Raw genomic sequence first — 27,390 nt, 5'->3', positions numbered from 1 at the left:
CCTCATGTGTTTGTGAATTATTTAATGTTCGAGGATTTTCTGTCCCTTTACGTATATGTGCCTCGGCTGTGTAAAAAGCACACTTCTGGGTAAAATCAATTTAATAAATAAATTAACATTGAACTTTTCAAAATCAATTCATTTTTTTTATAAATAAGGAAATATCACGCATTTTGTGACACAAAATTTTTATCTCGTTTTCGTTGTAACTTTGTACAGTATATGTATAAGAAATTTCGTTTACATATTTTGAAATTGACCATATCTTCATAAATCAACAAAAAAGGTTTCTTTAATGTAGTATAATTTTTATAATACACTCAATTGTGAAATAACGAATTCTATATTTGCAATCTCCGCGAAGATAATTTTATGTGATTCTGTATAGGCAAAGTCAACTGAAATTGTAGAATACATTTTTTCGTAAGAAATCTTCTCTGTTGGAAAAATGTCTTTCTAAACGTATAATTCGTAACATATAGTTACTGTTTTTGACATATTATGCAGTCAACGTACTACAGATAGTTGAAATGATGTACTATTAACACCTTGACTGCCACAGTGAAAAAGGCCGTACGCAGTCAGACACACTTTATTTCGTCTTTTAAGTCATAAATCGTCGAAAATATATGCGTTTAGTAAACAGAGGGTGTTGGTCTTATTTAAAATTGCACTGCAATGTTAATTTTACGAAAAAATTTTGTAATGCTACTTAAATAATTCAGCCTCTCCTCAATGTACGTGTCACACATATTTGGGTGACGTCGTAATCAAAGTGTTAAAGCTATCAACCGAATAGTTTGTCTTTCTGTCCTATATGCGCATCGTTCAAATACTATCATTTCAGCAGCAATCTCTCAAGTGAATGCCCCGCAAAAAATTCTATTTCCAACCAATTTCCTCAATTCCTCTTCCCCTTGTCCACACAGTTCATCTCGAAGACCGCTATTCGCCAATATCTCTTCCTCTATCCGTCACCCTCTACAATTCACCAAAACACTTTCGTAGCGCTCGAATTTCATCCCCACGTGGCAATATAAATATTATCATTATGATTATCGCGACGAAGAAAGTAGAACGATTTATATTCCCTTCGCCCCCGGCCGCGTTTCCAGCGCGTAGGTTCACCGCTCGAATACCACACTCAAATTCTTCACGGTGGGCTTCAACCCGAGATTTGGCGAGGGCCAAGCGATCCACGCGTGAATTCCTCGAATGTTCCAGGGCGGAAAATCCACACTCGTGAACTTATGCGACAGAAGAGGAAAACACCGTGGCCAGAGAGAAGAAAAAAAACGGTGAAGGAAAGAGTCCGAGGCAATAAGTTACGCTCGCCGGCTGCCCACGCGTGGACCAAGGAGGATCCAAAATTAACGTGCGCGGCGGAAGGGAAGAGGAAACGCGACGGAGGCGCTCGAAGCCGGGCAACCGGTGCAACGATGTGAAAAAGGACGGAAGACGGGAGTCCGTATATTTAGAACTCACGCATACCGGGCATTGTCAACGATCTCGGGCACGTATTCGAGCGTGCTTAGGCTCGAAATGCCTCCGCGCGATAGAAAACCATCCAGGTTCCTTCACCCCAAAAATGTGGAATTATATTTTATTTTTCTAACACAAACGACAATCGAACACTCAACGAGAGAATCGTCTAGAAATGTGCGCCAGACAACCCTCGAGGAAAGCCCTCTTCGAGCCAATGAAATTCTGTTTCCCATTGAATATTCGACGACACGCGACGAAAAGGAGTTATCGACGGAGCAATTCATCGTTACGCAGACGAACGATTCGCTAGCGAGGATCCGTTTATTTATCGAATAACCGTGCGAATCGTGGAGAGGCTTGTATTGCTCTCGGCGATTTTCAAAGGTCCAAAGCGCGCGTCAGACGCGTCAACCCGCTCGGTTAAGTACTCGCAAACAACCCGAGAGTCCATTAAATTTCGTTGGAAGATATTATAGTGCGACGCCACTGCCAACCCCATGCTTCTTACCCGGGCGGGCACACTTATCTCCTCAAACCCTATCCCCCTATCCATGCCTCGGCAACCCTCTTCCTACCGCCAAAGACGAATTCATTACCGCAAAACGGTGCTTGGTTGGGCGAATCGAGACTCGCGTTACCGTAGTTTACGCGGCTGTTTCCTCGAGACGCGGTTTTGTCAATTATTCAGAGTCGAAGATAGTCGAGGGGCTCGAAATAGAAACAACCCTTATCAGTTATTGTTTTTTATTCCAGGAGAGTGGAAAAATACTCTGGTATCTTTGAGAACCTGAAGAGTGGATCAATGTTCTTTTTAGAAAAGATAGGGGCATAGGTTGTTTTGGATAGTATACGTTCCTCCATGGTGGGAGTCTTTATTTGGACCACTAAAATCTGTTATTGCGACAGAAACCGAAACATTTGAGAAGGGTCGTTTTTGTTAGCCAGTCAATTCGGATCTTCAGAATCTATCCGCGAGTTCGGAACTGTAACTACCGTGATACCTTGGAAATATTTTAGAATTTACATGCTTATCGTGATCAAGGCTGATCAGGTTTAGTATAAAACAGAACTACATTTGACTAAATCTAAAGATCCTATCTTTGTACTACCCTCTTCTGCGCTATTCCTTCGCTGACTTTCAAATTCATACTATCTCCATTTCGTTCAACAACCACCCATGTCACCAATCTCTCGTTCTCTCGTCACACCCGTAAAACTAATCATAAATACCTACTGTTCTTAGAAGAAACATTTGCAGACCATCAACACTATGAATGGCCCATTAGTAAATCATCGAAATCCTATAGTCTAGGGCCTAGACAATAATCTACATACTACCAATAAGTCCAGGCCGTAGATCTGTCGCACTTCTACAATATAGAAGCACATTCTCTGCACCAGCCACTTCCAATCACTCACAAATTGATATAAGATACGAGTGATACCCTTGTAAAATCCAACAGACTAACTAATGAAGGTTCAGAACGTTCTAAACCAGATGCTCCACCACCGAGGCCCAGTTCTAATCACCCAAGTTAAGCTGCGCTGGGCCGTTAAGGATAAGTGCTTATTGCTAGATGGGCGATCATCTCGGAACTCCGTTTGTTGTTGGCGAATCGATGGTTCCGAGTCCACCTGGAACTCCAGATTGCCGCTTAAACGACCGCGTCCCCAGTCCAACGGCTTAAACGTCACCGCGAATGGCATGATTAATGAAATGAAGTTTACGTTTGGATCATCGATAAAGGTTCCGATTCGTAGAACTTGTCTGCATCAGTTTGAATGTTTCACTAATGTAGACCGCCTGGAAAATGAAGCCTCGCAAACGAAGCCCCGAAGTAGCTGTAATTATGCCAAGTTAGGAACCGTACAGGTTGTACCTTACCGTGTTAGGGTTCATGAATCGTTAAGTAGCTCCAAGGTGATTAAATATGCGGATCAAGCGTTCGTGGCACCGTAAAAACAGAAGGAATTCAAGAATGTTGATCCGAATGATACCTTGACAACCACCTTTTATCTCACATATCGACAACGACAATTAATAAAAAACTTAAGTGATCAGCAAAACTGCACTCGAAGAACACTCGGCAAGTCGAATTTCCGTAAACGCAAGAGAACCCAAAGGAAGCGACAACCAAACCGCTAACAACCAAGAATATACGTCTTCCTTAACCACGAAAGCTCACGAATCGTTGACCCAATTGTTAAACAACAATCGTGGGGCAAAGTCTTCGCGGTATCCGTTTCTTCGCGTTCGTCCCGCAATTAATGTCTCGCCGCTAATGGTTTTACGGGATTGCGAGCGTGGCCAGCACGCTAGAGATCCACGGAATTTCCATTATAAATCGTCGGTCGCCCCCCTCCGGTGCCGTGGGCCGGCCGGGAGTCAGCGAAAAAGATAGATGGCCCGCGCCACGAAAGACGCAGGAGGAGGGGTTGGCTGAGGGAGTCTTCGCCTGAGATTCGACCGGAAGAGATCTAATGTTACGATCCTCTCCTTCGATGGGCACACTGGCTCGTAGCCCGAAGCTACCCCCTCCCCCTGGCCGGATACGTATCCTCGTCTCTGGAAACCGGTGCCGATTTCCGGCGACGAGCTCTCGAACCAGCCACCACGCCCACACCCCCGTATAAAACTGCAAAACCGTTAAACCGCGAGAGACCCGTTTCCGTGGTGCGAAAAAAAAAGGGGAATAATGTATATCCGCGTAATCCGAATACACGAAAAGGAAAAGATTTGCGGATGTCCAAACCAGGTACAGGCGCGAATTTTTTATAAAATTCGAAAACTGAGGCAACGGTTTCCAGAGAGCGGGTTAACAAAAGTGTTGCAGGTCCGTGAAATGGGTCACTCGTGAGGTGATTTGAACAGGACCTTCTACCGAAACGTAAAATACCGGTGTTTTCGGTTGTATCTTCGCCCTATATAATCCTATATAAGCTCTACCCTTACAGAAACTGAAAAAATACCGGTATTTATTTCGGTTTTCGGTAATATATCGGATTCGGTATAATCTTATTGGCATAATACTGGTGCTGAAGTTGTCTCAACTGAGGTCGATAAAAAAAACATAGCATTCCGTTAAAAAAAATAGAGATGACCTTGAAATCTCCTCTATGCCTTCACCCACGCAGAAAATGTTTGTGTCAGAATATGCCCCCCTCTATACCGTGTAAGTTTTGTATATAACATTTTCATATTATTACAAGAAGTGGACATAGTTATTGCCCCACCCTGTATAGTATACGTATACATATACATATATGTATCTATCGATCACGACAGGTCGGAGGAAAAAACGGTAGGGTGAATTCCTCCGTATTCAACCGAGAAATGTTTCATCAGTGTCAGCGGCAAGATTCCCCGGGGAGTTGGGAAATCAGAAGGAGGACGATAAATCTGTCACGACGGCCATTTCTCGCCGGTGTTTTCGTTGTATCGGGGATTCGTCCGCAAATCCGACAGAGATTTATTCCGTTGGGAGACGGGACGGGTTAGATTCTCTCGTGGATTACCGTACGTTAGCGACATACGGACAAAAAACCGGAAGCACGGCCTAAAAGATTCAATAATCCGATTGTCGAAAGGAATAGACGAGACGTGGGAGGGACTGTTTCTCAGTTTGGGTATCATAACCGACCAGACAAAGTCTGGTCTAACCTAGGCGATGATCCAAATTTGGCGACCTTTCCCGATGTTTTGTTTCTGGGATTTCTGGAAGTCAGCGCGGAAATACAAGATAATAATGGCCTTAGGATGGCGAGTGTTTTGCACGTATTGTGCAGTTGTCCATAAATCTCCGTTTATAACGGCTTGCTGATCGTGTCGACGGCCCGAGACGCAACGAACATTACGACTATCACCCACCTGCTGGTCGGAACGCACCGTAAGCACAAACCGTTGAAAAAGCGTGGTTCGAAGTCAAGATATCAAATTTCCCAACGGATGAATAATACGCCAGTCGCCCCGGCCACCGTAACATCAATCTTTGCGAAACATTCTCGTTTTAAGGACTCAGCGAAACTGTCAAGCATTCCGTCAGACGTTCGAAGGGAAGGAAAGGAAGCACAATGACGTGAGCGTATCGAATTCTTCTCCGCTGCTCGCGGAATAGAGATGGGGGTGGGAGAAAACCGCAAGATTTCCGCATGAAGAATATACTTCGTTTCTCGAATACCACCGCGGAAGCAGGATTTTTATACGAATTTCATGGCTGCCATCCGAGACTAACGATCCACAGAGAGTGTTCTGGGGTGTCGCGGGCTAGGTCCCATGAGTTCCACGCAGATCGATCCTCTCGAACACCAGCCGTGACGTCTGAGAATGTTCGCGCGGCCGTAAACTTTCGCTGCGGGGGTGAGAAGGAACTAATTTGCAATGTTCTTGATGTAACGCAGAAGTTACGCCGTTGGGCTCGCCAGCTGTAGCTTCTTTCAGCCGGGACGGCGCAAAGAGACACTCGAAACCTTCGCGGAAGAACGTCGGAAGTTTCCCCGAGGTGGTTTCCTCTCCGACCAATCTCCGGAGAACAATCAATCGTGCCACGGTGCGTATTGATTTTTGCTTAGAGCAATTTAACGGGCGGGGACAATGTTGATGAACCAACAGTGGCATTTGGTGCGTGTATCTGATTGGGGGAGGGAGAGAAATTGTGTGTTCCTTCAGACGTGATGCTCATATATTTTAAATATTTCTTTTAGAGTACTTACAATCAATTTGTTTTACTTGCTATGGGTTTTTTAGTAATGGCAATGTTTGTGAACATAGTCTAAAATTGATGCCATTGTGCGTTTATCGGGCAATGGGATACTTAGTAACTATTTAATAACACTAAACTTACCGAATACTTAATGGGATACTTAATAACACTAAACCTACCGAACCCTTCAGTGAGGTGGGGATTAGTACACCAAAACCGATCATTCTGATCGGTCGTGGTAGATTTAGTATCAGGTCACCATAAAGAAGCCATCCGCGGGAAAACGAGATAAGGTATTTTTCAATTTAACATATTTACTAAAAATATTCTAAAAATCAATCTGTTTTATATTTATACCTAATGTAAAAAAAGAATGAATTTGTTCGCTTGTATCATTTGTTTTTTTTTTGCACTATCAAAATGTTTAGCCATCAAAAACGGATGTGCGTAATTACGGACATTCTTATTTTATACCTACAAATAAAAAAGAAAAATTAAAAAAATACTATGTTAATCTTATTTGAATCTAAATACAATAAATCATCGATGATTGTTCGAAGGCTCAAAGAAAATTGATCACCTTGATGGTTGTGCGTACGGTGGAGACATATGGTTGGTAACTTTCTTTTCCAAGTTTTACTTCTTACCTCAGAACTTTTAAGAATGCACCAGTATTAGGTTTTTCGACCGGGTGATAAATCGTTGAACGATCGATTTACGCGATCGTACAGAGTGAAAATAGTAAATCGATGCCAAAGATCGCAGGGCTGCTAACGATAAACCTCGACATTCACGGGATTTACGATGAGAATTGTGAAGTTTCGGTATATCTGGTATACGGTCCCGTCAATGAATCAAAGTACTAGTATCACAACGTGTTCGGCTTACGTTTCACCGTTCGCTCGGCCAACAAATCGTATCGCGGGACCAACGTCGCGGAAAGTGCGATCAATGAGCTCGAAAATCGTTGTGCATAAGGTATTCGGACAAACGAAAATTCTCTTTCCCATTGAAAAATGACATTTCATGGAATTCATCGCGTTCCTAAAGTAATAATAGAGACCACTAATTAATTTCCAAAAAGTAATCACTTCAGACAATTAGCGAATGTAATTCTGACTGCTCAAAATACAATTACGTTTGTCTGTCCATGGATTCCACGGAATAAAATTTCATCCAGCATAAATCAGACCACCACCGCGCTCGGATTTAACAGAGGCCGTAGATCCAGCTCGCTCGTCTTCCCTACTGGCTTCGCGCCCCGTTCTATTTCATCGGGATGGATAAAATTCCATAATTCACCGGTAAACAGAAAAGTTTTTTGTTTACGGTTACGAGGCTCGATCAACTTTACGACTCGACCGGGACGGTAATCGTGAATATTGTACGCGGTATGCGCGCCCGGGCGAATTCGATTTATCGTTCCCGACGAACTTCTCGTGGGTCAACTAGCCACCGACAAATCAGCCACGTACGCCGCCGGGGGGGGGGACAACTAACTGTGTCTGTATGCTCTTCGGTAAAGTCCAATCACCGTGGAGACTAATGCACAGCCGCTAATTTCGAGATCGTGTAGCCGTTCCCATCCGCGTAATTTAATATCTTGACCGCGTGTCGTTGTAAGGACATGTTTGCGCCGAATGCGCACGGTCGCGAATTCAGGTGTGTCTAATATGGCAGTTACTGTTTAACGCATCGACAGCACGGTTGGTGTGAAATTACGCTTTACACGAGTTACCAATCTTCAGCAGGGTAGGTGTTATTCCGTTGCTGAAGGTTGCAGTTAATAGGTGGTCCACGTTCTCGTCGAATACACGCGATCTACTATGTGTAACGCAATGTCGTAAAGTTAGGGATAAACCGTCAAGGTATCAATACTTTTACTCATGACTACTATTAATAGGAATGGGGTAAAGTGTATTACAAGGAGGTGCGAATCCAACTGGATGGTTTCGAACATTTCACAAATACTTCGAATTAGGGAAGCAATACTTTTAAGTAGACTAGAACCCAGATGAAAGAGATTCATATTATATTATTAATATTATAGTATTTTTCATTCAATGTTCAATATTAAAAAAGTAGATTATAATCATTTTAGAGTAGTATTATTGCGATTTATTCCAACAATTTACCTGAGATTTAAAAATATTAATAATAATTTCACTGTGGATGTGATGTACCTACTTTTAGAATACGCTATCGTGCAGAACACAACCTAGTAAATCCCACGACGTAGGTGTTCTCGAACAGCCGATTAAATATGGCTACTTGTTATATTTATATTTTATATCTCCCGTGCAGATTTAGGAACTACTTCAGTTCGAACGAGTTACATGGATTACGGCAAATAATCATAGTTTCAAATTTCCTCGATCAATAAGTGAACGCACGCGGTTAAATACTTGGAATTATAGTAGAGCCTTCCTAGATCCGAACACATATTAATCGAATACCCCAATATTCGAGCGATCTACTATCCGAATGTTATATTATCCGAACTTTCTATTAACCGCACCGAGTATTTCCTGGTATTTTCCGAGCGTTGCAAATAATCGCAGCAGATGACTCCAGCGGCGTGAAGGTTCAATCGAATACGGGTGCGTCGCGCTCTTTCAGCCCCTTTTACAAGAGATATTTCGAGGGATGCAAACGGCACGTGGACGAAGAAAATGGAATTCTACGTGGGTGCTCACCCGAGGCGCGCTTTTGTGTAGGTTGCATGCACAGAGAATCCCGTATATGTGCGTCATGGTTCACGGTCTTGTCGTTCTCGCGGAAAAGTCGAGAAGACCATCGTGCCACGGGAAAAGTTCGATCGGCTTCCAGGGGAATTTCCTTGGCCGTGGGGGCAATAGAAGAATATATAATATATTCGAAAAATAATAAAATCGAACGAGCTCTTGTATTCGTCGTATCAACAGGGATCCATCGACCATTTACGCCTGAGATATTTGTCCTATTCACGGATCGAGAACGTCTATTCGAGCTCTATCGTCGCATTCGGTCCACTCGGTACTCCCCTCGATCGAATACATTTTACGATTCTACGTATCTCTTCGAGTTTTCATAACGGGGCACACTTCTCTCTCTTCTTCCCTGATAAGAAATTCTAAACAGAGGCGGCGATCGCTGCCGAAAATTCAATGCTTTCCAGTCACGGTAAATTGGAAAATTAAGCTGAAATTGGAATTTCGATTTATATTTACATCGTCGTTATTACCGCGGAAAGGGTGAACTTACCCCCGGGGATAATAATGGAACGATACCGGTATTTACCGTACAGTTACAGGCCTCACGGCCCGCAACACTAATTTTTTATTATCGCCTGCGAGGCCCGCCTCGACAATTTCTCTGGTAATTCCGCATTGCCGGCGCGATATAAATCCACGCTGGTTGCCCGAGCAAGTTAGCGAAGTTTCGAATTTCTATGACGTTATATTGCGTGGCCGCGTTGCAAGTTTTAATCGCCACTTAGCGACGCATCGTCTTGGAATTCATGGACACAACGGCCGCATCGACTCGGACCTTGTGCGAGCTTATAGAGTCTTGGAGAACGGTGCCAAGCCGTTTCGAACGTTTAAGACCAACGCCCAAACACGGTATAAATCTCTGGAAACTGTACGACCTGTTCCTCTTCGGGATCACGCGAAAAGGATATTCGGCGTACGCTAGGGTTCGATGTTTCATCGTATTCCCGTCTTGCGAAAGTTTTTCGATTTATCATCGAACACCAGCCGGGACGCGTTGCTCCGCGAAGCTAAGCAGAAACGCCCGGAACTTCGAGGCGAGTAGATAGATTCCGCCGGCGGCGATGTGGAAGAATTAAAAGTTCAGAGAACAAAGTTTCCCTCCTCGTCTAGCGAGGCGAGCTCGATCGAGACATTCGGTGAAGAATTCGGCCCCGAAAAATCCCAGAACGGAAACTGTGTCACGGATTCGTGAGAGAAATTTCGGAATACCTAGTTCCGATTCCCGTGCACCAATGCCCCTATTTCTAATCACGTTCCGATTTCTGCTAAGTATTTTTTATTGAACGTAAAAAGTTAAATAATATATTAGTTATACAAAAAATGATTTAAATTAGTTCACGTGGACGCTGAGTTTTTAATAAAAAAAAAAGTTACGGAATCTTTAATATTGCTCACCAAAGTTTGGTTTGGCACTGCCATTTTCGCTGAGCAAAAATAGGGGCATTTTATACTTCATATTAAATTAGCTATTATTAAATTCAATGTCTTTAAAAATACTTTTATTTAAATTTAATTATAAAGGAAGGTTTAAATTTTATATCCAGTAAGTTTTCTTTTTGACGATTGCTGCAGATATAAGTAATAAAAATCAATTTCTGCGATAGTAGAACTCTTACATGATTAGAAATAGGGATATGAACCTTATACAAAATAACGCAGTACATATACCACGTGCACGGCCATTGCAAGGTCCGTCAGGTTTGTTCTGCCATTCGTTGATCGGTTTGATTACGCTTACAGGCTCTACGATATTACGCAGAAATACGTTATAATCGTATTGACTCGACAAATATTTGCTCGAACCTACCCTATTTCACAATCCACGTAATTAATATAACACACGTTGCGAAATAATAATAGCAATGTTGTAACGCGCGTCAACAGCCCGCATTTAATCAGAAGGGATCACGTAGACTTACCAAATTAAATGCTCGTTAATAATCGTTCCGTGGTGCGTGAATAACATTGGTAATTAGAGAATATATGTTTGAAATCCCAAAATTCTACTCTATTCATGCCTCGATGATCGTTTCTATGGTGCACATTTAAACGGGACCGCCAGCGAATTAAAAGACATACACTGCCGCTTATAAGTATTGAAACACTTATGGAATAGACAGTAAATATTAGAGGGCATCACAAAATTGTTGGAAGTCTGAAATTAATATCGTTCAAGGGGTATTATAGCTCCATGAACAACGCTTATTCTACTAGAGAGGAATACAAATGGCCTAAGATGTACCTACACTACCGGCCCGAAGTATGCGACCAGAATTTATGATTGATGGGACAGTAAATCATTACTCTGTTACGATGTAATAAATGTTACGCCATCGGTACATCTACAAATCATTTTCCGTCAGTTTTAACGCGTTACTTTTACTAAATCTTTGTAGAATAATATGTTTCTCTTTTTTTTTAATTATCAAACCTGGTCTCATAGTTTTGGTCGGTAGTGTACACTTCCGTGCATAAGTCACCGAACACTTATGCTACCAAACGCTGAATAAGAAAGAATTACAATTTAAATGATAATGAAATTACGAAATAAACAAATTCTTATTAATTTCGCACATTCCAGGGAAAATGTAAATTATATTCAGTGTTGTGCACAACCCTAGATATCTGTTTAATTACCGTGTTCATTTTATTCGTGGCCATTTCAATTTCGATTTTTCTGAAAACAATCAAGTGTCCGTGATTTATGGACGGGAGTGTATGTATAACATTTACGAAATATCGCATTTTCTTCATACAAACCAAGTGTCCTAATACTCACGGGCGTTAGTGTAGGTGCGAAACAGTAACCAAAGTAGAACGTGAAACGTCTCAAGCTCAACAGAGTACCTTTAGAATAACTTTCAGATCCATGCTTATCGCGCTATCAATAGAGCTAGCTTACTTAGCGACACTTCTTAAGTCGACGGAAGTTGCCGTACGCAAACGGGGGAGACGCCGGTGTTTTACCCCAAAAATATCCGATGCCACAAAGTGTACGGTAACCGAGGGGGTAGGAACTTTTCCCGATCCAATCCAACCCAGCGATATTCACACATTCGCTGGGATATACCCGGTGGACCACAAAATATGATCAGCTCAGATTATTCTTCTGCTAGCTGTTCGATCAAAAAATACTTGGCTAGTATAACACGATTCGAGGAGAGCTTTAAGACGATTGTACCGAATTTTTTGTCAACCCTTATTTTCCAGAGTTTTCAAGGTCACCTTCGGTTTTTTTTATAGATAAACGTATAATTCGTTACGCCCATATTTTAGAGGATACAAAGACGAATTCTAAATAAATAACAATTCTTCTTCTAAATGGAAAATAATTTGTTCTTCTTCTAAATCAAGGAAACGTTCAGAAAATATCGTTTACCTTAATTAAAACAATGTTAAAAATGGTTTCCATCAGCTGGAATACACTCGCGTAAACTGTTAAGAAACGACTGCTTCGTTCTATTTGTGCCGTCAACCAGACTGTAGCATCATGCTAATACTACAGCCAAGGAACTCAACTGATCTGATCAACCCAGAAGATTACGGAGAAAACATTCGATGGATCTACTACCTAGATTACCGTGAAATCTTCACACCTTCCAAAAAACATAAATAACAAAATTGCATTTAAGCAATTATCACCGATGTTTCTCCAGTGGGATAAATATCTACGTGCTGCAATCACTATATCATTCAACCAATTCACCGAATATTCACATCTGAACAGATTATAAAAATTGCAGGATGAAAGAAGAAAAAATAACACCTGCACAGATGGTTAAGCATGCAAATAAATTTTCGATACAGCTAGCAGATGAACAATCTAAGCTGATCACGTTTCGTGGTCCACCCGGTATAAAGGATAGATATAGAGAATGTTCCCGTCAAAATCCGGACGGAGTTACCGTTGCGCCGGTGGAGTTTCACAGATTAGCGGAAAACTTTTCTGCTCTAACTTCCAAGCGACCGCTCGGTACCCGGAGGAGCTCGCGATTTATTTCGCATAAAACAACCGGGGGAGGACAGCAGGGGAAATAACACCGAATTCCAGCGATTTTCCACCGTTCTCTGTGCTCAGACCTTCTGCCACCGTTCCCCATTCGACGTACGTAGGTTACATTAAACGCGGATGGCAGTCGTTAATTGGGTTAAAGACCGTGCGCCGCTAATTAATAGAACGAAACGAGCGAACGTACTCCGCGTGCGTGCGGGAGCCTAGCCGCGGGAAAATGAATTGCTGGTAAATTAAACGACGCAAAAGGGGAAAGAAACCGCCGACGGTGCTGGACTTGTTCCGCAAAGTGCTATCCCGTGGGAAATTATAAATAGAAGGTAATACCCACGGCTCGGTGCGCGGTGCGCGTTGGCATCAGAGCAGGTAATATAAATAGTTAAACTCGACTGGCAATTTGTACATTCGAATTATCGCGCTACTTCGCCGTGGCTCTCTCGCTCGCATCCTTCCACCGTTGTTTTAAAGTCAACGGACGAGTGGAACGGTTCGACCGAGAAACGAAAACCCGTTTCGTTAGTTCAGAAAACAAGGATCGAATGCTCGAGTATACGTTGCACGAGGATCTAGATAATTCCATCGACCCTCAGTGTCGCGATATCGGATTAGTTGGCGATCGAATCCTCTTCTGGTGGATTCTTTCGAGGTTAATACCTCTATGACGATCTTTTCCGTGTCGATCGTTCGACGAGCTTGGATGGCTCATGGTTTCCACGCGGTCTGAACGATTTATAAGGACGATAAATTCTTCCATGCTTGAAAGGGGGGGCGGGAGGGAAAGGCGATCGTTGCGGGTGGGGGCAACGAAAGGAAGCATCGCGAGAAAATTACACGCCGGTGAAAAATGTGAAATGTATGTACGAACGAGTGCCGGATCAGCAACCCCTGCGCGAAGAAGGATGTCGGTTTCGTGGGAAAAAGAAACAGAGCCGTAAACAACGGGGGCAAAATCTTGCCGCCTCGGAAAAAGAAGGATAATGCGGCCACGTTCTTCTTCGCCGTGGTTGCCGTTGGTACCGGGCAGGAATCTCTGGCACCGAGGCGTTGAACACGGAAGCTGAGGGATGATGCAAAGGGTGAAGGAGGAGAAGGGGGTGTCTTGCACGCGGCGAGGATCAGATTTACTCGACCGTAGGAAGGAGGAGACGCGGATATACATCTCCGCCGTAGCTTTCGACCTTAGACATTCCAACCTCGGAAACGTTAAGCCCCAAGGACTTCCGGTTACCCCGTAGCGAGATGCTGTCATGCCTCGAAATTTGAGGACGGAGCACTCTGGAGGATGGACAGCGTGGTAAATTCCGTACCAGACCCCTGATACGATTCGATGCTCCCCGAGGGCGACGTTTAGAACGCAAAAGCTTCTGCTCGGATTTCAATTCGCGCGATTTTATATGAACGCTTTTGGGCGAACTTTATGGACTGGTAGTCAAGATTATATTTCATTGCTGTCACACTCGTTTCAATCACGGGCTATTTGTCGGACAAGTAGAATTCACGCAGGCCGCACAATATGTAATTATATAAACCCCTTCGTTTCGGAGAGATTTAAGCGTGAAATTTCGCGTGTGCAATAAAAAACCCAGAAGGTCATGGAGAGCAAATAACCACTCGTAAATCTTTGTGTAAAAAGCACATTTCTTATTCAATCTTGCAATCACTAGTCATTCAGAATAAAACAGTCTCAGAGTTGCAAAAGTATATAACCTTTGGAAATAAGGTGTCTGCCTTGAAATGTAACGAAATGTTTTTCAGAGTCTGCATGTCGATCATGTTATACTTAAAATTTCTCTTCAAATCGTAATTATTTAATGAATACAGAGTATAATAAAATAACTTGGTGGCAGATATATAAGATATAATAATATGAACCCGTGAATGTATTTCCAAGTTCTGGATCTAAGCAATTGTACTCTCTCTGTCGAGGATACGAAATTATCGTATTACAGTATCTACGATATCTGTTTCTTCGGGAACGATCCTCTCCAATGGAATTACACGCGACACGAGAACTACGCGGATTTTAAACGATGCGAATATGGCTTGAATGTTTACGAAAACTGCCAACTGATACTCCCGGTAGACTATTCCCCGAGCTGGCTGCCTCCAGTGTACACCGAGGAAACATCGCAGAGAAAATCACTTACGAGACTTGTCGAACGTATAAGGTACGAAGGGTGAGCATATTGCAACCGGGAAAGATATGCAATCCGTGTTCCAAAACATCGCTGAAAGTAAATGTATCGCTAGACAACGATACTCCGAGGCAGCTTTGTACCGATGCATATTTTCCTTCGATGGAACGGCGGGGGAAAAGTCAGAGGAGTATCGTGTTCCCCCCTCGATGGCTGAAAGAAAGGAATAAATTGAATGTAAGGATATCCTACTTTTATTTCGAGTTTCCCTTCGACGACGACTGTCCACGCAAAGAATAAAATAAACGTAATCTCGCGCAAAAGGAAGCTGCATTTATCTGGCTGAAAAAAGATCAAAACGACCGAGAAAGCCCGGGGCGAGAATGGTCGGGTCACTCCGCGCTAATTTTCCCTAATGAAATTCGAGGGAACCACCGGAGATGATTAAGCAGCGACGGGAGCTGGGTTAAGCGGGCATCGTGACTCGATTCGTGCGCCATTCCGTACGAGAAAAAGCGATGTAAATTAGTGGACTGTCGGGGAATGAACTACATACGTCCATCGCAGAGATGAAAAAGCATTCTGGAATTCTCCAGTGGAAGGAACATTTTTAAAGCTCTTTCGTCTTCGAACGTACTCAAGCATCGGAAAATCCGAGTTGTTTCGCGAATTCGATGGCTAGCTTCGACACTGTCTCTGTTTCCTTCCCGCGGAAATGGAACACGCAAACGCACGACAAAGTTATTCATGACTTTACATCTGATTTCGTTTGCGTCAATCTCGAATTGTTGCTAATGGTCGTTAAAAAACAGTGGAGTAAAGTGAATGGGTCGCATATTTCACTAATTGAATTAATACCTCCATTAAATATGCACCAAAATTTTACTCAGTACAATAATGTCTCGATGAGTGGGACGTACTCGGGTCCGATTCCGAGCATTCATGGATGGAAAGGTTTTCAGCACCCTATAAATTTGTTTTTTATCCGAAGCCTCTACGTAGCTTCTGTTTACTCTGTTTTTATTGATTCCAGAGGGGGATCCCACCCAATGGTGAGAATAATACCGTTGCTCGTGTCGCATTCATCGAGGGAATCACTGTACAACACATTTACCGTTATACTAAACTGATATAATATACAGTTTCAATAGTGTTTCGTTAACTGGTGTCTTAAAGTGCGCTGAAGTCAAAGAGTTAAACTATTTTCCAACGATTACTTTCGGGTCCGATCTCCTTCCAAATGATCCTGGAAGCAGCTTATCGATCACGGCTACTCGCCGATGCAATTTCCAAGGGATTACAGTCAACGCGCGGACAGACATGCGTTAACAAGGGGAAAGAAGGCGACCATTACAGCCGCGAAATATTTTCCGATTGCCAAGAAATTAATTCGAACGGGATTAAATCCTATCGGCATGCGAAATCCTCGATGTAGCAATTTTGTTTTTTCGATGTAACAGTTTTTTTCCGATGTGCGTCTCGTTTCGTTACCAGCCACTGTAAAATCGGTCAATCGGCCGCATAAATCCTATTCAAACACGCCAGTCGCGCCGCGTGGATCGATCCTGTCCATTAACGTTGAAACTTTCAACGCGGAGCCGGTTTAATTGGCGAACAAATACGAGTTGTAAGTGCGATAACCGCGAAACAAACCGAAAATGGATTCATCCAGAACGCAGACTCATTGCTGTGTGGTTTCTCGATTTGATAAAATATGGCCTTTTGAACGCCTTTGAATTCTTCGAACATTTACTGTAATGACTAGACTGCAAAACTTTATGCAATTTCAAATTTGCATAGACCAATTTACAGAACTGACATTATGTCGGAGATTTGTGTTTCTTATTAAAGGTATTTTTGGGGTCCAGAGTAGAATAACCTGCATAATAATCTTTCCGAAAATTTTTTCTCTACTATTTTTTCGACACTCATATTTACAATAAATGCATACAATCCGCAGTTTAACGATGATTTATCAAGCATTGTGTTCCCTTGTGTTTCGTGCTTTCATCGAAAATACATACTCGGTTCGAGTCAGAGAACATCGTTCATTAGAATTTTATCAAACAGTTTTTTATATCAAAGAATTGATTAACCGAGCTTGTTGGGTAGTTTCGGTAAATTATAGAATATTTAAAAATCTGTATGAATTGTAAATAATTTGTAGGAACTATTTTTTCATGTTGTGTTTTATTAAGCCTTGAATACAATTACTTATGCTGTTTCCCGTGTTGCAAATCCCTGTGAAATTCCATAGAAATAGTCGATGAACAACAAACCTGTCACCTGTCACACCTCGTATCTTGCGGCAATTTTATCCGTTCCCTCAATTGCCAGTACAGCGGCCATTTCTATGGATTTTCACGGAGATCTGAAACACTGAAAACAGAATATGTAATGGAAGTCACGATACAATAGAACAACATACATATACAATACATTCCAATACCTATGCTACTTCAACAGATATGAAAATTTAAAAATAGGGAATGACAACCCACCCACTGTATGCCCTAGAAGAAGACTCGTAAATATTTCTAACGACCGGCACGTGCTGCACAAATCGACGAAGCAGCCAACAATAAAAGGCACTCGACCATTTACAGCTTCGATTCAATAACACAATTATTGTTCAAGCAGCTGTTAGCTGGTACTTTCCAAAGCCACGTTATCTAAATCATAAACTTATTCTCTAAATAAATTCCTCCATGTCCAATACTTCCAACAGAAATTGTACTTCCAACCAAAGAACTCTCCTTTCAGTGGAATCGAATTTTCCGAAGCACCTAGTAACGGAGGGCATTTGATCCTTAATGTTTCAGTCACTGGGTCGGCCGCGGAAGCCACACGCGAGACGGAGCAGTCACTCTGGGCTACGTACGACACGAGGAGGTACAGTCGATCCTCTCCATGGTCGTCGTCCAGCACGGACCGCGCCGCGACAGAGAGCGGATCGGTTGGAAAGTTTCGTCGGGCAACTTCCCGACGAACGGAGACCACGAGTTCGGTGGAACGGGCTGCGCCCGAGCTGCTGCTAGGGTTGATCACCCCGCAGGGGACGGAAATCGAGACGCCCGGGACGGAGACCGACAGGGGAAAAGTGAAAATCTCGCGTGAAAATTCGAGCGTGCCCTCGAGGACCATGGCTGACATCAGACAGAGGATAAATCTATCCGCTGGTCGGACGTTTATCCAATCAACTACAGAACGACCGAGATACGAAAGGGAGCACCTATCGTCGAAAAGTTTTGACAACGTAAGTCTCATACCCCTCGGTTTCCTGTTACCCGTGTCTCGGCTGTCATTCAAAGTCTGGCATCGTACTTGCTGAACGGTCTTGTGCACGGTTGATCGTGGATGTACAGTAAAGACTCTATGAGAGTTTGAAACTCGGGTCCACCTGTACATAATTTCACTACAATAATTATAAGGTACCATTTTAAAAAGTGAAGGTGACCGTGAGTTTCTACCAAATAAGAAGTTTTTTGATAATTTTTAATATTGCAATTTGTTGCTAATTGAGTATAGAATAACTTTTGTTCACGAAATCTTTTTACCAGATAGCCAGAAGCGCTCGAAAAATCGTGGCGAATGTAACAATGACAACCCTGTACACACTAAAACGTTACATACAATTTCACAACTACAAGCTTACAGTTACTTTTTCCAATAATCAGCTTATAACAAAAGAACACAGTAAGCTTCCTTGACATTATTGTAACGGGTTCATTGAAAACCAATAACCAAGGGATCAGCAGATTCCCAAACGCCTTACCAGAGATCCAACCGGTAATCGCGAAAGAAACACGAACCACGTGATTCACCCAAAAGCCCGCGCAATAACGCGATAATAGTCGCAACAGATTCTCCGTGTGCCCAATAATTTCGTAGGTGGACGATAGCTATTAATTTAACAGTATCACGACACCAGTTGCCCGAACCATCGTTGGGCTCTCATTTAATTAACGACCTGACACCTGTGTATCGGAGGATTATTGCTCATCGATCGTATAAATTTTCAATCTAACTGGACTCGAGTTAATACCGGGGGATGTCGGCTTTCGAACGATACGATACCAGTTATTTCATAGGGGATGAGGAAATGCTTGAAAATCACCTACCAATCGCGGACAAAAATCGTAAATAAAAAATGATACTATGTCGATTCTTGGTCTGAATTATCACGTGGCCTTTTTAACTATATGCAGACAATGACGTCGCGCAAGAACCGGCTGGCACACGGTTCGATCTCGTCGAGGGATCCCATCGACGTCACGACGACACCGACGTCGTTTCTCAGCAGCGACGTGGTCCGTCGGCAGATGAGACACGTTCCGGACGTGTGCGAGAAGTTCAGCAGCGGAGACGAGGTCAAGCAGGAATTTTACAGTCCGAACTATCCGGACAACTATCCGAACCTAACCGAATGCGTCCGTGTGCTGGAAGGTAAGCGAACTTTCTTTTCCCACGCGTTTACGACGAAACTTCCGGGAAAATATCCCCGTCCGCCTGGCTTTAACGGGGAATGCTCGTTTCAGCCGTATGTACTTACGGAGAGGACGAGGTAAAGAGTTCGAACGGGAGATCCACGGGGTTTGAACGGAAATCCATTCGATTCACATTGCTTCGGGCGATATAGTGGTCAGAGAAAAGTTTCATCTGGTATTCTTCTCCTTCCGTGTGTGCATTTATACAAGGATACTTAAGGAAAATTGAGGTATTTGAAGGATTTCTTTGGAATTATTAGATTGCGAAGTTTATGCTGTTATCGCACGTACGCGGTGATGGGCGAATTCATTATCTAGGTAAACAGTTTCGAATAACGAATGAAAGATAAAGAAAAACATTACTTTCGTGTTAAATGGATGAAACGTCGAAGTTCCAATTTTTATGATAAAGTAATATTTCTTCGTGAAGGAGTAGACACTCGACGAACAAGTGTTTAATCTTATTAACTGTTCAAGATTCCCACAATACACTTAACCCTTCAAAGCTTTCAAACGAAGAAACAACCTTCTCTTTAAGTTTTCCTTCTCATAAAATACCACAAAAAACCTGCATTTGCATGAAACTGCGTCTACGCAGTGACTACAATATAACACCAAAGAAAATTGCACAAAAACTTCCCACATTAATTTTACAAACTTTCTATCGATCTCCTCCTCGTTCGAAGTTACGAGAATCTCCCTAAGCGAAAACAAAGCACGGTCCCACCGTAATTCTAAAGATTCCGAAGAATAATCGTATTCGGGGTAGGGCGCGTAGAAAGGGGGTGTGACTTAAGAAAATGGCGTATTATATCGCGGCAGGTAAATTCATTATGGAAGCGAATTTTCGCTTATCTCTTTAACTCGCGGAATTAACTCGACGCCGAGGGTGCGGCACGTCGGAGTTGCCGCTTGATATTCCGCTCGTTTCATATGTATAAGTTCGTCGCAACTTTCCGGCCGGGGGCGCTGGCGAAACTTCGAGAACGGGGAGAATCGAGTGATTGATACAACCACGACGGTCTCACCGCGGTTCCGACGAGGATCGATCTGTAAATCCTCACGGATAGTCGTTGGTGCAACGCTTCGTTGCCCCCGTCGATCCTGCCGCGAAAGAAACGCGCGATTTTCGGTTTTTCAAACCAGTGGATTTTTAACAAACGAGCCACGACCGAACGAGAATTAATAACGACGGGCCCAATGTATCTTTCTGTGTCGATTGTTCGTAAAAGAAAATACATCACGACCCGTAGCGAGCAAACAAACCCTCCAGCTCCTCGTATTCCGCGAATAGAGAACTCCTCCTCCGGTGCGCTCGAGACTTCCGGCGGGGATAATTGCATGAAACATCAACGAAAACCGGTGAAGTAATAAATCATACGGCTATGCACCCTTTAATGCAAATGGTGGCTGTGCAAACGAGATAGTTTAATAACGAATAGCAAAATTCGGACGGAGAATCGATCGAGAATCGTGAAGAATTCAAGACCCAGAGGGCAATTTCTTCTGTAGAGGACTTTCATTTTCCGGAGTCAGTTTGAATATTATACGGGTACGCGTTCAAGCGGTTTCTGAACGTTCGAGAGGTATCGCGAAGAGCGAAAGGAACGCTTCACGACACCATCCACGCTGATCGCAGGTTCCCTCGTGGGACCCCTCGAGCGTCTGAAATTGAAATTCGGTGCTTGTGCACTCAGCCAGTATCCAATCACAGTTTTCTCGAGCACGATGCTCGGGTGTTCGAGAAGTTTATTCCGAACTTGTTTTCTTGTCGTTTAACTGCTATTTACGGGATATCCTGTACAGTAAATCATCGATAAGTGCTCGAAGGCTCCTCAGCGCTGACAAGAAGAGGTCCCCAGGTAGAACACCGACTTTTTAATGAGGTTTAGCACAGTGACAGAACTTGAAATTCTGAAGCCAATGATATTTTTTTCGGTTGCATATAGCCATTAGTTTATGAAATATTTAATGTTCAGTGCCGAGGAGCCTTCGGACACTCATCCATGATTTACTGTATTTCCAATGAACCCACATTCAGACTGTACAAAAACGGCTTCTATTTCTCGAAACAATCGCAGCAATCGTTTCCCATAGAGGTCTGCTTCTTTTCTTCGATTCGTATCGAATTGCGCGACTCGAAGTAACCGCGAGATCCCTTGGTTCCCCTGATTGACTGGAACGGATAAAAGGGGAACACGAGGGGAAACGATGCACGCGTACCTACATCGTTCGAGAAGCACTCGCCCGTTTCTTTTCAGCCGGTCTGCAAGCCTCGAAACGCGCCGGCGGATTGAGCAAACCAGGGCAGATGGGTCGTGTTCGAAATTGAGTCAGGGTCGACGAGTCTCGAAGCGTGTACACCGAATCTTCTTCAGATGCACGAAAATAGTATGCCGCGGTGATCGTTGGTCCTCGGCCGAGTTTTGGAGACGATAGGACCGTGGCAGACGCGACCGTTCACGAGCTCGTAAAGTTTTATGGAATCGCTCGCCGTACACCGAAAGCACCCCTGAACAGATTCCGTCTGTCATGGGATCCTGGAAGAGTAAACATGACCGACATCCTCTATACGGACACGTGACTTTGGTAGGTGGAATCTTTGCGATTGGTTTAATTTTCAACTCCAAAGTGCAGAGTGAAACTTACCAGAATCGTTTTTCCACTTGGTATTTGAGGCAGGAACAACGGAAAATTGGCCCAGGGACAAACGACAAATATCGAGAAAATTGAGGGGCTCGTAACAAAAACAACCGCTTGTTGAATATTTCGGTTCTTGTGATAACTAGCCTGCGGAAGTTTATGCAAAATCACAAGTTCCGATATCTAAAAATTCAAATGGAGCAGAATTTTGAATTCTGTACTGGAATTTTTACTACGTTAATAATAACGTGAATAGTATCGCGATTTATTAAAATTTTTATCTTATTGCAGTTTGCAAGGTAAGACACACTATAAATGCATAAACATCGGCAGTTAGTGATAACAACAGAGCTGGTACAGTAAATTCTCGGTAACTACTCGCAGAGAGCTCAAGGTTAAATGCTCGCTTGTCATCTCTAATACTAGGCGAATCTTCCTTAAAGGATTGAACTCGGGGATCGAATTTCGATTGGCATCGATATTTATAGGAAACAAAAATCGTGTAAGTCGTTTGTAAATACTCACATAAAGTCCCGAGTTTTGATCGTTTAGCGAAATTCTACTGCAATACTCCAAATATGGTGAAACCTACGCTATCAAAACTGACCTATATCCTAATTTACTCTGAAAGGAAAATTGATCGATCCTGAAGATTCGTAAAGATGCCAGAGTATTTCTTTACTTTTCTGAAAAAAAAAATAAATACTGACAAGGGTTCGTTTTTCTTACGAACCCTCTCAATTGTTTTTCAATTTTTCTGCGCGTTTTACGAAGCATTGAAGTTCGTAGCTCCCTTCGATAGAATGAAAATACCGCGATTTATTGTAAATATCGTAAGGCAACGTCATAAACGAAGGGTATTAGATGTCGCCGGCGAATAAATTCCGGTTGAATCGCTTGTAAATCATGTGCAGGCGATATCGATGCGAGCCGACACACCTTATTTCCTTTTCGGAGCGTCTCATTCGGGTTCCCGCGTGGCTGCCTCGGATTTGCATGGGAAAGTTCGTCGTGGATTACGTGAGGTGGTGGAAGCATAGCCAGTTAAACCGTGGCAACGTGCGCTGAATACGTTTGAGGATGTACTTCGCCGATAATATTCTTTCCTCGGGCCAGTTTCGGACAGCTGATAACGCTACGAGAAACTGCAATTGGACCGCGACTGATAAGGAAGTGCGCGCCTTCGTATTGGCCCGTGTGCCTAATGCTTCGTGTAAGTGGGTGCAATTTCAACGGCGGTGTGCAATGGTGAATATTTGCAAAGGACTACATGGAATTCGATCCCCTTCACGGTTTCAAAAATCGTCCTGTTAACCCTCACGAATGGGGACGATAAATCTGCATAATACTGAATACTTATAAATGTTGGATTTGTGTTTTATAATTCTATTATTTATACGGATTTATTACTTTATATTGAAAACGGTAAACGTTCAAAATTAAATTATGAACAGTAATTATTTTCAATCAGTTTCAACATATCATTTCTGCAAATCTGTGTAGAATAATATTTTACTCTTTTATTAGTTATCAGACTTGGTCTCCTATTTTTGTCCGGTAGTGTATCTATTAAGCAGTAATTCCATAATTTCATTGGTTGAACTGAGTGTAATGAAATTTTTACCGTTAATCAAAACGATCCATGGCATTCGTTCGTTTTATTGGACACGTACCATCCGCCATACCGAGAGATAAAACACCGATGTAAAGTATTTCAGCGAAAGAATCAATTCAATTATCCGAGACTATAAAATTCTGTTCGCTCGGGGAAGCAACGATTCCGTCGTTGGAGAAGGTAATCAGCTAGAATTACGGAAGAACGTCTATTAACATCGAAACGTTTAAGCTGAACCAGTAAGAGTGTCGAAGGCGAATACGCCCATCGGACAAGAGAGACGGACTGTTCCGTTGGACGAACACAACGGGGGCTATAACTGGCGGTGGTTAAACGGGCCGATCCGTCAGAGCATCACAGCCATTATACAGAGCGAGGTGATTATGGCATATTAAGCGCCCCACGTGAATTACGTCACCCAATTATCCCGGACGTCAATAAAGGCCAGGTAGGGATTAAGGAAGTTTCCCCTGGAACGTGATCGACGCTAACTCTACCTCTCAACCCCGCGTTGCATCGCCTCCAATTAAATATATTGTGTCGTTATTAAGTGCTTCGACAGCCTATTCTGTCCTGTACCCTATGAAATTCGAGCCTAATTCTTGCGTCCTCTTTATCACGCCTCGGGCCATGTCGTTCTGATCGCTCAACGTTCTCTGTTCTCGAGCAATTTCTTACTTGCTACCCAACCGCGACCAAAGAGCCCATTAAACTTTCTCCGGCCAAAAGTTCGTCCCCGACACCGGGGTATATATGTATATGTCGTCGAAACTTTCGAAAGCGATCATCGAGCCAAGCTAAAGGTCAGTGTTCCAATAACGCCGGCAGCGATGTCCTCGCGAGAACAGAGGGATGGTCCAGGCCGGATCCAAGTTTAATTGGAACGATTCGAAGTATGCACCACACGAAGAGAAAATCGGTCGTTGCCGGGAGATATGTTCGTACGGCGTCCGAATGAAATTGCCAGACCGAACTGATGAACGGTCTCTCGCTCGCGGTAAAGCACTACGATCCCAGCGTTGATATAACAAAGATAACAAGCTGGCCTCGGAATTGGTGATCCTTTGTGTACGCATTCGCGATGCAATTCTGGGTTTACGCGGGGTCGGCTAGGAATAGCTGGAAAACACACTGGTCAGCGAGATGGAAGCTCGCGAACATCCTCGATACTCGAGTGAAATGAACTAGAAAGATCAGGCTGGACGAAGAAGCTTGGTGATCGAACGATCATACCAAGGACCAGGGATGCAAGATTTGAACCCCTCGTAAAAAATATGGGTCCTGTCTTGCGTAGAGGAGCCATGTTCGCTCTGTACATCGTGTGGCGCTTATTGGTACCATATTTTCTACAAAATTGGTTTTTGTATTTTCTACAAAATCGGTTTTTGTAGAAAATATATATCCCCAGAGACTCCGGGGATTGCTACTTTCGGAGGACTTGCTATCTCTTTCTAATATACCTGAGTCAACCACTCAAAACCCAGACCCCCAGAACCTCATTTCCCATCACTTAGGTATAAAAAGAGATACCAAGTCCTCGGAAAGCTATCTACGTTTTCAGGGAGATGCGCAGTCTATATTTCTATGTCTATGCATCCCTGCCAGGGACATTCAATCTAGAGGAAGTCGCGTAGCTGGGGCAGTTTTCGCGGACGGAGTCTCGAACGTAGTTCAGGGTGGGGAACATCTTGCGACCGTCGCTTAAATAAAATTCTACGGTGCAGGCGCAAGTCCTTCTCTGGAAAGACTCGCAAGTTTGGAAAAGGTATGAACTCCTGCATCCCAGCCCAAGTGGTGCAACGATAACGTTCCACATCGGACATAGAAAGATCGTTCAGCTGTAAACTTCAGATTCTCGGGCTGGGTTTCACCAAAGGGGAGGGGGAAGCGAACCGAATGGATCGACTCGCAAGGAAACGGAGGGAGGGGTGCTGGCGTTCTTTCTTTTAATTCTTTCTCCGTGGCGATCGGAGCACGCACGCAAGCAGGCCAAGTAGAGGTTCGGGAAAGCATCGGAAGGTCCTAATTGCGGGCGGATGGAGCCTTTTTTAATTGCTCGTTCGTCAGCACGATAACGCAGCTACAGTGGTTTCATTATGAAATGTGGGACACTTTTAAGCAGCCGCTTCTGGGAGAGGGAGGGGGCCACTCAGCCACGTTAATGAGATCACAGTCGGTTGGAGACCGAATAAGCATTCGCCGGATGATGAAACGCGATCGCGATCTTTGCCGTATTCCAGGGCACAACCTTCCGCTGGGGATGGAGGGGGTGAGATTCCATTTCGGTAGCACGGTAACGAAGAGAAACCGAACCGTAGGGAGTGCAGTTCGTTAAACGGGTACGCTTGATCTCACCCGGGAGGTCGAACGGTAACGAGACGAAAGGGCCGCAACTTCTTTTCTAATTACTCCTGAAATCGACACGGACTACGGATCGACGCGGTCCCGATCCTCGTACGCAGTAATGGACAGGTGCGAGATTCTACGACGGGAACCACCCGGGAATTACTAGCGTAATCCACGGGATTGCGAGCCCCATAAGCGATAATCAGTTTTCGCGTCCGGCGTTCGCACTTCCGAGATCGAGCGCTGCGCTCTTGTGATGCTGTAGGATTGAAATCTCGTGATCGAAGGGGGGGGGTGACGATCGCCTGTATGACGTAGATTAAAATGTCTTAGTTGCGTGGAATGGGTCACTGGTAATTGATTCGAGTGGATTAAGTACTGACAAATCATCCACGTATAGGTGACTTGGACGGAATGTTGGCTATAATATAGATAGGATTCTTGGTAATGATTGATACAGCATAGCTCATGATCGGGATATTTCGTAGGTTCTATCACGTTCGAATTTGCTGTACGGTATACTCCCGTTTAATCGGCCCCCGTGGGACCGGACCTCTGGCGGAATAAACGATTGGCCGATTAATCCGACAACATATATCACTTATTGTGTCTAGATAGCTACTGAACCAAAATTAACATATAAGTACGTCTATAATGTTTAGTATATATTTACACACGCATACATATAAACAATGTTCATTAAATATTATTCTTTACAAAAAAATCAGTAATCTTTCTCCACCTTGTATAGGTATGATATTATTTTCAAGTGGAAAGTATCGATATCAAACAGACCTAATTCTTTTCATTTTTCTCTTTTATTCTTGGAAGGAATACTTGAATTTCTCAACTAAAAACGCGGAGATCTACTTCATATTAGTGAAATTACGGATTTGACTGCCTTTAAAAACGAGTATTGCACAAGTGCAACACTGGGCGTTGAAGGATTAACGTGGAGGGAAGATCCGAAGATTATTCATAGTACACATTTTCATTTAGAATTTGATTGTACAGAAATCTGATGGAAGCCAGATACCAAATCTAAATATTAGATCGTCTGGAAACTTCAAACCGTTACAGAATTATTTCCAATTCTATTCAGAATTATTCCAATACTATTTTCCAAGCGAATGCAGTCTCCATTTCTTCCATCTTCTTATTTTCAGACAGTTCTATTATAGCGTAGATACAAGACCAATCACAGCCCTTACCTA

At 43.3% G+C, this 27,390-nt stretch overlaps 1 protein-coding gene across 1 annotated transcript in view; it reads left to right on the top strand.

The window, feature by feature from the left end:
- Positions 1 to 27,390, top strand: part of LOC107187962 — a 121,225-nt gene that overhangs the window by 57,806 nt on the left and 36,029 nt on the right. Inside the window, exons 2-3 of the mRNA XM_015576170.1 lie at positions 17,908 to 18,341; positions 19,294 to 19,531. Of these exons, the coding sequence (XP_015431656.1) occupies positions 17,908 to 18,341; positions 19,294 to 19,531 (672 nt within the window). The remainder of the gene's footprint in view (positions 1 to 17,907; positions 18,342 to 19,293; positions 19,532 to 27,390) is intronic.

Source organism: Dufourea novaeangliae, unplaced genomic scaffold (assembly GCF_001272555.1).
Source record: "Dufourea novaeangliae isolate 0120121106 unplaced genomic scaffold, ASM127255v1 scaffold109, whole genome shotgun sequence".
Lineage (NCBI taxonomy): Eukaryota > Metazoa > Arthropoda > Insecta > Hymenoptera > Halictidae > Dufourea > Dufourea novaeangliae.
The sequence above is the reverse complement of the archived record's forward strand: the minus strand, read 5'-3'. Positions and strand labels throughout refer to the sequence as shown.